The sequence below is a fragment of the Daphnia carinata genome, chromosome 3 (assembly GCF_022539665.2).
Source record: "Daphnia carinata strain CSIRO-1 chromosome 3, CSIRO_AGI_Dcar_HiC_V3, whole genome shotgun sequence".
Lineage (NCBI taxonomy): Eukaryota > Metazoa > Arthropoda > Branchiopoda > Diplostraca > Daphniidae > Daphnia > Daphnia carinata.
The window spans coordinates 13,101,685-13,116,709 of NC_081333.1; the positions used below are offsets into that span (position 1 = coordinate 13,101,685).

Genomic DNA, 15,025 nt, shown 5'->3' on the forward strand with positions numbered 1-15,025 from the left:
TGTGTGTATTCATTTTGTTACCATTGTCAACCATAATCAGCCAGGGATGCTACGTGATGCCTTCTAGTGTGAATAGGAACATTCACATCGGCTTGATTTGCAGACGACAGCCAGTGATGTTACGTGATGCCCTCTAGTGTGAAAACGAACAATCACAGCGATAACTTGATTTGCAGACGACACTTTGACAGTGCGCGGAAATCTACATGATTTGCTACGATGCTATTACCCAGCTAAAAACGTTCAACGTTTCAGTCAAATGCAGAGTTTTATCGTAAGGCGTGATTACATCATTTGCCATCGAATAATTTGTAGACGAGCTAAAGAATAGAATAGACACAAAGAGAAGGTGAGAGGGATTTAATGTCCAAGGCAGATCCAAGTTGAAGCAAACTCATGGCCAAGTTTGTTGAGATCAACCAGATCTTTAACAGTGACGAATTTGCATTGGCAAGCATAAGCGCGACAAAATTTGGCTGCGGCTAGTTTGACGCGCACTCGATCGAATTCCGGCATGTGGTTGCGCAAGAAAAGGTAGTCCGTACCAGGTCTCCATCGGTAATGTCTGCATTAACATTTAATTCATCTACATTTCTCTATAGAGGTCTGTAATCATAAAAACTTACGCAAATTGGCTGACTCGGAAATCACAGCCCGTGCATCTGAGACTGGTACATACTCTGGCAAATCAAATGTGATGATTACGAACGATTTCTAAGGTACTCAATGCAATTTAATTCGTACCTAACAGTGTGGCTGGTGTCTATGCTGTCAATGACGCCACTCACGTAGATGGGAAAACATTTTTGTTTTTCAACTACGACGGCATCGATGGTAACGTGAGTTGTACGCGTTTCTACGTTGCTGTGATGATGAACGAATGGCGGGGCGGAACGGATCCCCGTCAGCATTGCTTTGTTTCCCAATGAAAATCCACCTGCACCGCTTTTGTTACTACTAGCAAAGTCGTGACGTTTGTCGGTGGAAGCCAGACGATCACCGGTGATTGGTTTTGTACCAACCAATTCCCTGGCACTGGCACTTCGTCGAGGACTGCGTTTGCATCGCAATCCAACCGTGGCCGCATCAGACATTCCACCGGCTTCATCCAGCAAATCGGAAAGTTCATCTTCCAGTTCGCGACAGCTTCGTATGTAGATCATAACATTTATTGGCTGAATTGGTTTAATTTTTTATGTAAAAACTTACACAATGTCGGACGAATGAGCCCTTGTTGTAGTTCTGCTTGCCCCGGTTGCCCCGGTTACCCCGACTGCTATCGGGGCCGATTGATTGTCTTTGTCTCCATGAGTTTCTGAGGTAATTGCACTTGTTGTCGGCTGAATTGGTTGTTTAGAATGTTTAACCTGCTGCGAATGAAAGGGGCGTGGCAAATATTTCTCTTCCACTTCACGAAGCAAATCCTCAATATCGTCGGCCATGTCTTTTTAATTCTATCCAATCGATCTATTTGTCAAATGAAGCAAATGACTGGCAATCTAGTCCACCATTTTGAATGTCACGAAAATTGTTCTGTCTGAGAATCTATAAATAGATTTCAGTGATTCGTTAACACCAACACAACTATTTAGATGTTGTGTATTTCTTGAATTTTTCTACCTCACTTACTGTAAAACTATTGAATTGAAGCATCCACGAAAGACAACTGAGATTAAGCACTGATCAAATCTAAGCTCTACTCTTCACTAAGAGACCAAGATTTATATCGGTTTGTTTTCACACTGTCATCGCCTTGGCGACGAGAATTTGTTTTTTAAATCTCGATTGAGCGGTCATGGAATCGATGAAAGACCGCCCCGGCTGTGACGTAAAGATTCATCTTTTTACCCATAGATGGCGTGTATGTTATAAAACGCCGATTTCCCGTCTGCTTCAAATTCTCTCTCATTGCTTCATGCTTTAGTCTCTGGTCTGGTGCCTCAATGTGCGCTTGTGAGTTTGAATAAAAACTTGTTCCATAAACGTGCACCTTTTCCGTTTGCTTCTTCGCCAGTATGTGTGAGGGTTGTCACCTTTTCTTTGCAGGACATAAAAGCAGGTAAGAATGTTTGTCATGCAATCAATGACGTAATTTGTTTAGACAATTCGTGTCTATTGACACGAAAGCAAAATTTTACATTTCTGTCCTATAAACAGTTGCATCTCAGGCTAAGTGTGGGCTAGGCTTACACGCTGGGCAGTTTCATATTTTTCGATTCATGGGCTGTCATAACAAACTTGGAAATTTTAGATCTATGTTGCTTGCAACATGTGCCTGTTGCGAGGGGAAATGTTTTAGAAATGAAGAGTCACCTGCAAATCATTTGTTAGCCTGTAGTATTAAGCTAAATATTTATAATGTCGTTCTTTTTCACTAAATGATGATTTTTTATTTGCCTATTTTTTTTTTGCATAGTTTGTTGCTGAATGCAATGAGTCCTGGTGATAAAACTGGCAAACTTGGTTTTGAAACCGGCCAATGGTCTAAACCATGGAAACACCATGTAAACACGTCAGTTGACAATGGGCCACAAATCAGTTCATCATTTAAATCGGAGAGAGTCGAAATCTCAAATGTGTGTGGTGTCCAGCAGATTACCCTCTTTCAACGAGACTATATATGGTGCATTTCCAGGTAAGTTTTGTATTCAGGCTTTACATTTTGCAAAACTTCAGAGCTGTGCTCGCGCGTTAGATTGTATAAAGTATCAAATTCCTTGTAAGATTTTTGTGCGTTTTCCTCGGATTTTTACAAACAAATATTTTAAGTGAAGGTTTATTTAATCGGGACAAAGCCCAGACCTATCATCCATTCCGTTCCTTTTCAAGCCGCTTGATCGGTTTGCCACGAAATGAGGAGCGCTTTCCATCTTTCGTTGCTCTCTGTATTATGTAAATGGATTAAGAACAAAGTTGAGTCGGTTTCCTTTACCACACTACTTATTTGACTTTGGCAAATTTCAATTAATATTGTGGCTATGTGTTTGTTGTTGAAATTTCACGCTCATCTTCCCTGTTAAGGCTGCATTCCTCGATAATTTTACGCCCCTAATATGTTTGCTTCGACTTCACTGACTATTGCGAGTAACTGTTGGCGTTTCAGAATGCCACATTACATACCGTTTGGCTTCGTGTTGTTGATATAGAACTGGATCGCCCTTTAGTTCCCATATGCATAACACCATTTTCACCAATGACTCATGTTTCTCCTAGACGGGCGGTCTCCAACTATAACAGAGCTGTGTTGGTGGACGTGTGGTCGTTCTTTTTACAGTTGGCTTAGCAAACGGAGAAAGCTGTTTTCCGCAGACAAGTTAGACAGTTTAATGCTAACGTTTAATTGTGCAAAGCAAATATATTTCTTATTATGGTTGCAATAATAGGCAAGGGAATGATCGAGAGGAGAGGACGAAAACAACTAGTTGTTTCCTTATCAAGGAAGTAATTACTAAAAGAAAGGGATCAATTTTTCGTTACGTCTCCTCAAACACGTCCATTCACTTAGGTTATAACTTTCGCCTTAATCAGGTTCTAGCTGATGGGATGCGCCTTACTTTGTGAGGTAGTCCATCGACCAGTACCTTATTTTTTTTTCGAGTGTTAATTTATTTCACTTACATGCGTTGACATTACAGTTCGAAATAAATACTCTTTGCGATTGATCAATTTATGTAGTTAGCTGTGTTTTGCCGAGAATATCATTTATTGCAACGTAGCGCGTTTTGTGACTTTCCAAACAACCTTGATATCCTTGTAAATGCCATAAATAATATCTCCGAAAATTCACCTCATCCGGTTTTAAAGATTTCGTACAGGTTGCAGTTTGTAAGATTTGTATTGTGCCGACTCAGATCGAATGCATTCGATCCATCGTCGATCTTTGCGTCCTTGTCGATGCCGAGTTCGATCAAGAGTTTAATCGCATCGATTAAGTGTGGGCTTGAACTGTATGCACACAAAAGATGAAGCGCATTCGATCCATCGTCGATCTTTGCGTCCTTGTCGATGCCGAGTTCGATCAAGAGTTTAATCGCATCGATTAAGTGTGGGCTTGAACTGTATTCACACAAAAGATGAAGCGCATTCGATCCATCGTCGATCTTTGCGTCCTTGTCGATGCCGAGTTCGATCAAGAGTTTAATCGCATCGATTAAGTGTGGGCTTGAACTGTATGCACACAAAAGATGAAGCGCATTCGATCCATCGTCGATCTTTGCGTCCTTGTCGATGCCGAGTTCGATCAAGAGTTTAATCGCATCGATTAAGTGTGGGCTTGAATTGTATCGACACAAAAGATGAAGCGCATTCCATCCATCGTCGATCTTTGCGTCCTTGTCGATGCCGAGTTCGATCAAGAGTTTAATCGCATCGATTAAGTGTGGGCTTGAATTGTATCGACACAAAAGATGAAGCATATTGGATCCACGGTTGGTTTTTGCGTTGTTGTCGAAGCCTAGTTTGACCAAGAGTTTAATCGCATCGATTAAGTGTGGGCTTGAATTGTTTCGACACAAAAGATGAAGCGCATTCCATCCATCTTTGTCCTTTGCGTCCTTGTCGATGCCGAGTTCGATCAAGAGATTAATTGCATCGATTAAGTGTGGGCTTGAATTGTTTCGACACAAAAGATGAAGCGCATTGAATCTAACGTGGGCTTTTGCGTTTTTGTCGATGCCAAGTTCGATCAAGAGTTTAATTGCATCCATTAAATGTGGGCTTGAATTGTTAGAACACAAAAGATGAAGCGCATTCCATCTAGCCTTCGCCGTTGCGTCCTTGTCGATGCCGAGTTCGATCAAGAGTATAATCGCATCTATTAAGTGTGGGCTTGAATTGTTAGAACACAAAAGATGAAGCGCATTCGCTCCATCGTTGGTTTTTGTGTCCTTGTCGATGCCGAGTTCGATCAAGAGTTTAATCGCATCGATTAAGTGTGGGCTTGAATTGTGTCGACACAATTTATGAAGCGCGTTGTATCCCAATTTGTCCTTTGCGTCCTTTTCGATGCCGAGTTCGCTCAAGAGTTTAATCGCACCCATTAAATGTGGGCTTGAATTGTTATAACACAAATAGTTAAGCGCATTCGATCCATCGTTGGTTTTTGCGTCCTTTTCGATACCGAGTTCGATCAAGAGTTTAATCGCATCGATTAAGCGTGGGCTTGAATTGTTTCGACACAAAATATGAAGCGCATTCCATCCCTCGTTGGTTTTTAGGTTTTTGTCGATGCCGAGTTCGATCAAGAGTTTAATTGCATCCATTAAATGTGGGCTTGAATTGTTAGAACACAAAAGATGAAGCGCATTCCATCTATCCTTCGCCGTTGCGTCCTTGTCGATGCCGAGTTCGATCAAGAGTTTAATCGCATCGATTAAGCGTGGGCTTGAATTGTTTCGACACAAAATATGAAGCGCATTCCATCCATCGTTGGTTTTTAGGTTTTTGTCGATACCTAGTTCAGTCAAGAGTTTAATCGCATCGATTAAATGTGGGCTTGTATTCCGACACAAAATATGAAGCGCATTCCATCCATTGTCTTCCTTGGCGTTTAAGTCGACGCCGAGTTGCATTAAAATTTCGATGTTATTCCCAAAATTTTTTGTTGGACATCTACACAGCCAATGCAGGTGTTTTTCTTCTTTGCTAAGCTAAATGGAAAACCTTTGTTAGAAAATTCAAATTTCTTTGACGAAGGTGTTAAGCTTTTGTGACTTCATTACCTTGATTTTTATGGATTCAAGTTGGTTGAACACTTCGTCAGATGTAATTCTTGTATCAGGTGTCTTGGTCAACATTCGTTCTATCAAATTACGTGCTAAATGTTTCTGGTGAATTTCTATTTTTCGAAAGTTTTAAACATATCAATTATTTTGCTTATGTTTTGTGATGTGCCTCACGAGGTCACTTACCACTCATATTAACTAAATTGGTGTTCTTCATGTTCGCTACAATTTCAGTTTCATTTTGACCATAGATATGCCTTCCTTTCAAGAGAATATAACCGAAGACGAGTCCTTCTGCATAAACGTCGCTTTTGATGGAGCCTCTATTTACTTCATTGCTTTGGTGTTTGTCCAAAATTTCCAACATTTCGGGAGATAGCCAACGTTCAGTTCCCCTTATTCCACTCATTGTGAATGTTCCTCTTTCACTCACTGGTCGTGACAATCCAAAATCAGCCCACTTGACCGTTATCTCGTCACCTTGATCAGTATGTTTAACTAAAATGTTTTCCGGTTTAATGTCCCGGTGGATTAGTTTCTGTGAATGAATGTATTTGAGACCGGAGGCTAATTGGGAGAAAACCTCGAAATTATTTGGTAATGCAGGTCCTTTATATTTCCGTGGATGATCCTCATTTAGGAACACCTGATCCAATGATGCGTCGCATAATTCTAAAGCAAAATAACTGGATAGCAGAAAGCATATAGAAATTCTCTTTTTAATTTAAAGTTATCGCATTATAATCTTACTTGAAGTCCTCATCGCTTGCCCAGTGGACAAATTTTACTGTATTGGGATTGTCTAACTGTTGCAGAATTTTTAACTCCTTCCCACCGTTTTTCGGCTTGTTTTGTTCTTCGGCTTGTTGAACTCCACTAATCGGAATTCGTTTGACTGCTACCCTTTGTCCTTTATATGTACCACGATACACTTTGCCATATCTACCTTCCCATAAGAAATCTTTGCGATAGAATTGGATGCCACCTATTTTTACGGGAGTAGTCGATGACATTTCAGGCGAAATTACACGTGAGACTATCGAGACAAGAACCTCTACGAGCTACTATTGAAAAATACCGTTTGACACTGAACAACCCACACTTGCAACTCGAAATTGCATTGAATTTATCAGTCAGATTATATGTCTGTAAAGCATAAAATATAATTGTCGGGTCCAATGCCGATAAGGATGTGTTATCGCGTCGCCTGCCTGTTGATCCCTGTGAAATGTCAGAAATTTTTTTTCATTTGCTCCTTAAAATTACTTCAAATCATTTTTGACGAGAGCTAGTCAAATGATTTGCATCGAATTATTAATTCGCTCAGTAGGCCTATGCCTTTCCAATCGTTTCTTTTAACGGTTTCTACGTACGGCAGTCAGACATTTTTCATAGAGCTTTACTAATTGGTAATTGCGCTCTGCACTGTTCACTTTCGACACGTATACCTTATCGCATTATTTTCTCGTTATCTTTCCTGAAGCTTCCCCCCTTCTTTTCTTTTCATCTAAATATGCGGTGAATATCGTCTGCTTTATTTCTATAATGAACCTGGGATATTTATTAAATTATATTTGTTGGCGCTGTAGGTGACGCCAACCGGAAGGCGAAACAACTTGAAATTACAACTGTTTTCGGTGAACCCGCTTGAAATATTTAGCCTAAAGCCTCGTGACAAAGCCGCGTGCGAATTGCACGATCGGCTTTGCACAAGTGAATCTCAGTTCGCTACCTCGTTTGATCCGGTCCAAATAAAACCAACACTGATTACCTTAGACGCAGCTGTTGAAGATGGAGGACAACTAGCGCAACCCGATTCATGAAAGATATAGTTAAAAGCGAGGGACCGGTGAAGTCGCTGATAATATAACTCTTCTTTCAAACGGCATTCAATTCTTCTTTTCGGCCGCATTCGAATTGAGTACAAAATACCCAAGACGTAAGCCATGTACAGGAGTGCCATCTCAGCCCAAATCGTTTGCCCAGCAAACGCTTAATTCAATTCTCCCATTTTTCCCAGCTTATTTGCCACGATGAACATTATCACCAAATCCTAAATGTCAGAAGGTGATTTATATAACTTTTCCCATCTCACGGGTAGAATGGATGTGTTTAGCTGAAGCAAACAAACTCAACATTGCCACGAGATAAGACGCGTTGGTTCTTTAATTTTAATGCACGTTTCGCAATTTTTATTGACAAGTTGTTTACCTCAACTCAAGTTCGGCCAGATAATAGCATTTCTGTTTGGTTTGGATTTGTTTCCCGTACATTTGTTTGTTTCGTTTCAAGATAAGCTCGGGCGTATCAGCCAGTTGTTATTCTCTTGGTAGGATTGCTCACTGTCTATTGCACCACAGTTTGAGTCATAATTGCATTTCAACTAAATGTAATTTGGCTTATTTCTTCAAGTCAGCAAGCAAGGAAAAGACGAACAAATTCCCATGGTCATTTCCTTCGTTTGTTACAGCAACAGCTAAAGTGGCGAGAAAATGAATATGTTTCCGTGGCTTTTTTTTATAATGTGGTTTCATTGAATCCGCCATCTTCTAAAATGAGGACAGGGTTATCGGTGTGACCCAGGAACCGAGCCCCGCCACCGCCCCGGTGTAGAAAATGTCCCCGTCATCCCGGGATTGGCCCATTCCAGGCATGGGGCATAGTGGTGAGCCCCGGATCATAGCCCATCTGGTGTTTAGACCCGACTACTGCTTTCATGCTGCTTTCGTTTCGCATTACGGCTGATTTGGAAAAGTATGGCAACAAAGCATGAGGCATTTTCTGGCGCTTAACTGACAAGGTAAGAGGTAAGAAAAAAAATATCTGGTACCTTAACATAGGTTAGGATTAACGTATAACTTAACCCGTAGATTCCTACAAGTAATTTCCGCTCATTGGCCTGTCTGAGAAATGCTGTTTATCTCTTGTCAGCCAAAAATGAAGCATGGCATTCAAAAGGGAAGTTTTCTTCTCTGAGTAAACATCCAGCATAAGCAAGGTGAGCTTAAAAATGTGGATCCGTCCGCCGTAGCCTTCCTAATCCAAGTGTTCTTTGTCATGCCTGAAATAATGAAGGAAAAAAAGTTTCAAATAAGGCTTCATCTTCACTCAGTGACATGGAGGATGAAGAATACATTGTTGGGAAATTCTCGGTCTGAGGTAAGTATGGAAATATATCTAAATATAGTATGTTAACATTAGTTGACCGTCTTGTGATTATTACTGAATCTGAAATATCTTATTAGGAGAACGATGGTGAAGTTGGGTATAAGCTGATAGGGATTGGTGTTTCAAACAACGGAAATACTTGGGAGCCCAAGAAAATCTTTATTGTAATAATTTCATTGCAGCATTCGAAATCAAATTCTACCGTTAAATGAGAATCCTGAAAACAAGCTAAGTCAAGAGAAGAAAATTGTGAAGAAAGAAGAACTAAAGCACAGGTTTGTTTCAAATTCTTAACTAGACACAATGAACATCAATATGGTCATTAAATCTATAGTTTTCTTCATGTCATTATGGATGCCCAGTCTTACAACAGGATTTGATAGAACTGTAGATGTGGAGACAATTTTTTGAGTGAGCGATGACGGTGAAGAAACTATATAGGTAACCATTTTGTTTTGTTAAAACTTTACCATATCATTTTCAAGTGAGATTTTTTTTGTTTTTAGACAGTTGTAGGGATGTGTAAGGAATGGTGGTTGTAGAGCAGGAGATCAATCTTTTATACAAACCATTTCCATTTTTATTATAAATAGTCTTTTTAGCCGCTGAATGTAGCTGGGACATAAAATATTGGAATTGTAGTGTCAGGACATTTGGCACGCTATGCCTAGTTTTATTGGTATTCTATATATTCATTTCTATATTTAGTGGTATTATTATAATAGTATTGTGTTTTATTACAGGCTGACCAGAATTACAAACACATTGTCACAGCAGTCTTTCAACAATCATTGTTGAAAATTTTTTTCCCCTAAGTTTTTGTACTATTATCTTTCTGTTCGAAACACTTGAGAAGTGATCTCATGTCAACAGGTAAAATGATTTAATTTAAATTACTTGGTTGACGATTAATATAGTTTTTTTTTGTAAGGAAAGTGTGATGATTGTTACTGCAAATCTGCAGAAACTGGTGAGCTGTGCGACTGGCTGCTAACCACTCATCTTGAGTATTTGATCTCATACAACTGTCAGATTGTATAAAAAATTTATTTTGTCAGCTTCAGAAATCTTTCAGTTGTTCAGAAAATTTTTACTAACTTTACGAAATTATCATAGGAGTAGAAATGCAGAATGCTACAGTTTCCTCAGTACGGAGATAGCAGTGCAGAGGAGAGAGCGGAGAGAACAGTGTATAATAAAGCCCATCATAAAGCGAAGCAGATGGCAAGAATGTACATGTCCGGGCTGCTTATACTCCTTTTATTGTCTGACTATAGCGTTTGGACAAATCTTGTTCAGGCACAAGGACAACCCTGAATTAAAAAGCTGTTAGCACATCAGACATTATACCTCTATCCTTGATCCGTAGCTGGATGTCTGTGTAGATTGCGTCTTGTTGTGTGCGTTGGGCATCATCACGACCAAGAGATCTGAATCATAAGCAAAAACAGAAGCTTAATATTTCAGCTACACTGGCCATCTCTCGTCTTCAAATACTTCAACTCTGTTAGAGTTCTCCAAATAAAAAAATAATTTATGTGCAGCCCATGCATTAGGTCTCGTACAGATGCTGCCGTATGTATAACCGATCAAGTTTAAGCCAGGCCAAAAACGTTTAAGTGGGACAGAAAGCCAGCTACTCTCGTAGCGGTGGGTCTCTGCTGTTGTCCTGCTCATTTCATTCTTGCTGTTTAAATCATATCCACAATAATCAAACAATCAATAAGCCAGACGGACCTCCTAGGTCCGCCGTTGTGTCCGCTGACATAGGCCGTGTGCATAAATATATCAATACACAGCAGCAACATAGGAACCTTGAAAAAAAATGTCCTGTGATAACTCAAGTGGGCAGCATTATGAATTGTTTGGGGACAATGAATAAAAGGCAACAAAAGGGGGGACAAGAGCCTGTGAGAGAATTTTGAAGCTGGGCGGAAATAATAGAAGAAGAAGAAAAAAGAAAGAGGAAGTTTTTCAAGAGGAGTGTGGTGAAAGGGATCCACTTTTGTGGTTGTCAACGATAATAGAGGCAGCAAAGATAATATAAGAGCACCCACCTCTGTTGCTGCGTTGTGAGCGTGATCGTGTCAAGAGGCGCCGTAGGGGATCATCTCTCCTCCATTGATAGATCTAGCTCCGTCTTGACTCTTTTGGCCCCCGCGAGTAGCAGCCACCAACTACATCAGCCATTTTTGAAGAATGGGCCTTCTTGCATTCAATGAAACTTCTTGCTTGTTGTTTAGAATAGATGAATATACGGCGTGCTCACCTTGCCATGACGATCCTCTGTGGATAAAAACCACACATCACGAATTTCCCCTTTCAACTCTTCGCCACTATTCTTTGCAGCCGTTTATATACGATATGGGAAATATGGACATGTGCAGTAGTTTATCCTTTATTATCTGTTTTCCCATTCTTCGTGGGAGATGCTAACTTATTTCGAGGGTATCAAAACCGTAAAAGGCAGTAAAGGCCAACTGAAGAAGCTGTGGGTGCACGCGTAGGACGTGCGTGAAGTAAACCACCTGCCGAAAATAATTGCTCAAAGGGCAGGTAAATGATCAAGCTTATCGATTCAAATAGTCTACTTGCAATCAAGTTTATCTAATTTATACATTTGTATTGCAGAGATACAGAATGGGTAGCCAACCCACAGACGTTATATTGCTCTGAGCATTGTTGGGACGTTGCCTGTTTGCATAGTGAATGGCTATAGATACACAATTGGTTGATGAATCGGAGGATGCGATGTGTTATCGAAAGGACAAGGCCGCAACGGTGTAGGGAACAAGAGGATGCCCAGCCGGTGGGCCGTTGGACCTCCCAGAGTAGCGCCAATTTTTCGTCGTTTCCTTTTTCCTATGACGCAACACATTCGATAACAATAGCACGTCCTATAGGCTACATAACAATTCGAAATCAAAAGAGGAAAGGAAATGGCGCTGACGAATTGGCCACCATTGCGAGGTCTATACCAGAATAAAGAAAGGAAGGCGATGAACGACCATCGTATATCGTTTGATTTGTAACAGTTACTGCAGGAAGGGCAGCTTGCTTGCTGTGGCTTACCACGAAAAATCTGGCACATCGTTCGTTACTTTTGAATGGCAAGTTTTCGACATGTTACGATCAACTGCTGCCCATTCAACTGCTGTTGGTTTAGGGCTTCCGTGTGATATCAAACGACTTGCAAACGTCCTCATGGCTATATAAAGGAATTTGTCCAACTTCACTGGGTTCTGTATAGATTTCAAACGGAAAAGAAGCTTTCATTTCCTTCCGGACACCCACCAAGTGAGCACGAGGACAAGATTACTTCCTGCTGTACGTCTACTAATACATTAACGTGGGAATTTTCCTTCCAAAATTTTCAAAATCTGACACGCAATCGAATTGGTTGATCACGGAAAATACTCAAAATTGAATGCTGATTCCGGGAAAATTGTTGTTGTTTTTTTCATTAAGTCACCAATTTTTTAAATACATCGATTATTTGTGCAGCATCGCAATAAAAACTAGCGCGCCAGTACGTGACAGCACTTTGTATCGACATTTTCAGTTTGAGCCAGATTTTGCTTAAAATGCACCATGTCGATTCAGAAATTAATGCTGATCTCGGAAATCAAGTTTATTTTTCAATTGGCTGTATAGCTTTTGAAATAAACGAAGAAAATGACCGTGGGAATTTTACCTGAAAAACCTGCAAAAACTGACAGTCAATGGAATTGGTTGAATATCACACAATATACTCGAAATTGAATGCTGATTCCGAGAAAATTGTTATATTTTTCATTAAGTCAACGATTAAAAAAAAAATCGATTATTTGTGCAGCATCGCAATAAAAACTAGCGCGCCAGTACGTGACAGCGCTTTGTACCGACTTTTTTAATTGGGCAAAATTTGGCTTAAAATACCTGAAATCGATTTTAAAATGAAATTTTGATCGCAGGAATCAAGTATATTTTTCAAGGGGCCATATAGTTTTTTAATAAAAGTTAAAATCAAAACTAAAGTTTTGATGTAACATCACTTTTTGTGTTATATTTTGAAAACGGCCGGTTTCACGAAAAAATAATCACGGAATCCCATAGATGGCGGGTGTGTAATGAAACGTCGATTTCTTGTCTGCTTGAAATTCTCAGCTTTGCAGCAGTGCTTCTTGCTTCAGTGTTAGTGTTTGGTGAAATACCACAATGTGCGCTGGTGAGTTTTTGTCATATGAACATGTACCTTTTTCCTTTGCTTCTTCGCCAGTATGTGAGAGCGTTGGCATCTTTTCTTTTTCTATGCAGTTTGTAGAAGCAAATGGTTCATTTGTCATACAGCCACTGACCTAATTTGTTTAGGTAATATTGGCCTATTGACACGAAAGCAAAATTTCACATTTCTGTCGTAAAAACAGTTGCAACTAAGCAATCACCTTGAAATAATTTGTTAACCTCTAGTATTGAGCTGAATGTTTATAATGCCGTTCTTTTTCACTAAACATTGATTTTAATAAGTTTATTTTGTTTTTGCATAGTTTGTTGCTGAATGTAATGAATCCTGGTGATGAAACTGGCAAACTTGGTTTTAAAACTCGAAGAGATTGAACCTGGCCAACAGTTTAAATGTTGGAAACGTCACACCAAAAGCTGATTGGCCATCAGTGGTTGACTGCTTACACGTCAGCTTACGAGGAATAACAAACCAGCTCATTGGTGACCATGTTGCACTACTTCTCAAATGTGTGTGGTGTCTAGCAGATTGCTGTCATTCGACAAAGACTATGTGGAGCATTTCCAGGTTAGTTTTCGTATTGGGGTTTTACATTTTACAAAGTTTTAGAGCTGTGCTCGCGCATTAGATTGTATGAAGTATCAAATTACCTTTTTTGATTTGTGTGCGTTTTTCTTGGAATTTTACAAACAAATTGTTTAAGTGAAGGCTTATTCAATGGTGACAAAGCACAGATCTATCATCTATAGAGTCCTTTTCATTACCCTCCACAATCAAGCACGTCTAGCAGTTAATACTCACTTGACGCTGGCAACGATTTGCTTTAGTTGATATTTCAAGAGAAAATAAATTAGGCTACTCAAATGGTGTTGTGCGGAATCTGTGGTTTTCAATAAGGTGGGCGAGTGAAACGTTTCATTATGGAATTCAATTTTTATCTATTTACACTTCCATCTTAACTTCATAGCAAAGCGCGCAACACTAATTAATGTTTGTCTTTTCAAAGCTTGTCAAAAATGTGGTTTGAGCTTTTTTTGAAATGTCATTCCACATTCATACAGTATTAACATTTTGACGGCACTCCTCAAGCCGCTTGATCGGTTTGCTACGAAATGAGGAGCGCTTTCCATCCTTCGTTGCACTCTGTATTATGCAATTGGATTAAGAACAAAGTTGAGTCGGTTTCCTTTGAGACACTACTTATTTGACTTTCGCAAATTTCAATTAGAATTGTGGCTATGTGTTTGTTGTTGAAATTTCACGCTCATCCTCCCTGTTAAGTCTGCCTTCCTCGGTAATTTTACGCTCCTAATATGTTTGCTTCGATTTCATTAACTATTACGAGCAATTGTCGGCGTTTTAGGATGCCGCATTGTGTACCGTTTGGCTTCGTGTTGTTTATGTAAAACTGGGTCGCCCTTTGTTCCCATATGCATAACACCATTCTCGCTGAATGATTCGTGTTTCTCCTAAACTGGCGGTCTCCAACCATAACAGAGTTATGTTGGTGGACGTGTGGTCGTTCTTTTTACAGTTGGCTTAGCAAACGGAGAAAGCTGTTTTCCGCAGACAAGTTAGACAGTTTAATGCTTACGTTTGACGATTCCGTTTAATTGTGCAAAATAAAAATATTTCTATCGTGGCTGCAATGATAGGCAAGAGAATGATCGATAGGAGAGGACGAAAACAACTAGTTGTTTTCTTATCAAAGACGTAATTCTAAAAGAAAGGGATCAATGTTTCGTTACGTCTCCTTAAACACGTCCATTCACTTAGGTTATAACTTTCGCCTTAATCAGATTCTAGCTGATGTGATGCGCCTTACTTTGTGAGGTAGTCCATCGACCAGTATCTTATTTTTTTTTCGAGTGTTAATTTATTTAACTTGCATGCGTTGACATTACAGTTCGAA

The 15,025-nt window shown here is 39.8% G+C and overlaps 3 protein-coding genes and 1 long non-coding RNA gene across 4 annotated transcripts in view; 2 read left to right on the top strand and 2 right to left on the bottom strand.

The window, feature by feature from the left end:
* The window catches only part of LOC130698614 (E3 ubiquitin-protein ligase Ufd4-like), a 43,782-nt gene extending 40,531 nt beyond the window's left edge, over positions 1 to 3,251 (top strand). The window contains exon 10 of the mRNA XM_059494525.1: positions 3,238 to 3,251. The gene's annotated coding sequence lies outside the window, so the exon portion shown is untranslated. The remainder of the gene's footprint in view (positions 1 to 3,237) is intronic.
* Positions 45 to 1,745, bottom strand: LOC132087830 (cilia- and flagella-associated protein 418-like). Its single transcript, XM_059494528.1, has 4 exons — positions 1,210 to 1,745; positions 745 to 1,146; positions 627 to 680; positions 45 to 565 (listed from the first exon to the last, which is right to left on the bottom strand). Exons 1-4 carry the CDS (start codon positions 1,440 to 1,442, stop codon positions 361 to 363), a joined length of 894 nt encoding a protein of 297 aa, XP_059350511.1. The 5' UTR covers positions 1,443 to 1,745; the 3' UTR covers positions 45 to 360.
* Positions 3,252 to 3,610: 359 nt separating the features above from the next.
* LOC130698610 (putative ankyrin repeat protein RF_0381) lies at positions 3,611 to 6,769 on the bottom strand. The gene is made up of 4 exons (XM_057521291.2): positions 6,474 to 6,769; positions 5,910 to 6,409; positions 5,721 to 5,836; positions 3,611 to 5,648 (listed from the first exon to the last, which is right to left on the bottom strand). Exons 1-4 carry the CDS (start codon positions 6,734 to 6,736, stop codon positions 3,789 to 3,791), a joined length of 2,739 nt encoding a protein of 912 aa, XP_057377274.1. The 5' UTR covers positions 6,737 to 6,769; the 3' UTR covers positions 3,611 to 3,788.
* A 2,233-nt stretch (positions 6,770 to 9,002) lies between these two features.
* Positions 9,003 to 9,729, top strand: LOC130698617 (uncharacterized). The gene is made up of 4 exons (XR_009003309.2): positions 9,003 to 9,166; positions 9,226 to 9,332; positions 9,398 to 9,570; positions 9,635 to 9,729. It is a non-coding gene; the product is annotated as an uncharacterized LOC130698617 (long non-coding RNA).
* Positions 9,730 to 15,025: the final 5,296 nt, after the last annotated feature.

Excerpts from the sequence above, each read along its gene's own strand:
- LOC130698610 (XM_057521291.2), bottom strand. The coding sequence starts at position 6,736 with ATGTCATCGACTACTCCCGTAAAAATAGGTGGCATCCAATTCTATCGC. Across the intron at positions 6,410-6,473 it reads GCAAGCGATGAGGACTTCAA|TTATTTTGCTTTAGAATTAT; the intron begins GTAAGATTATAA and ends TCTGCTATCCAG. Across the intron at positions 5,649-5,720 it reads TTGAATCCATAAAAATCAAG|CTTAGCAAAGAAGAAAAACA; the intron begins GTAATGAAGTCA and ends TTTTCCATTTAG.
- LOC132087830 (XM_059494528.1), bottom strand. The coding sequence starts at position 1,442 with ATGGCCGACGATATTGAGGATTTGCTTCGTGAAGTGGAAGAGAAATAT. Across the intron at positions 681-744 it reads GACACCAGCCACACTGTTAG|AGTATGTACCAGTCTCAGAT; the intron begins GTACGAATTAAA and ends TTGATTTGCCAG. Across the intron at positions 566-626 it reads TTCCGAGTCAGCCAATTTGC|ACATTACCGATGGAGACCTG; the intron begins GTAAGTTTTTAT and ends ATGTTAATGCAG.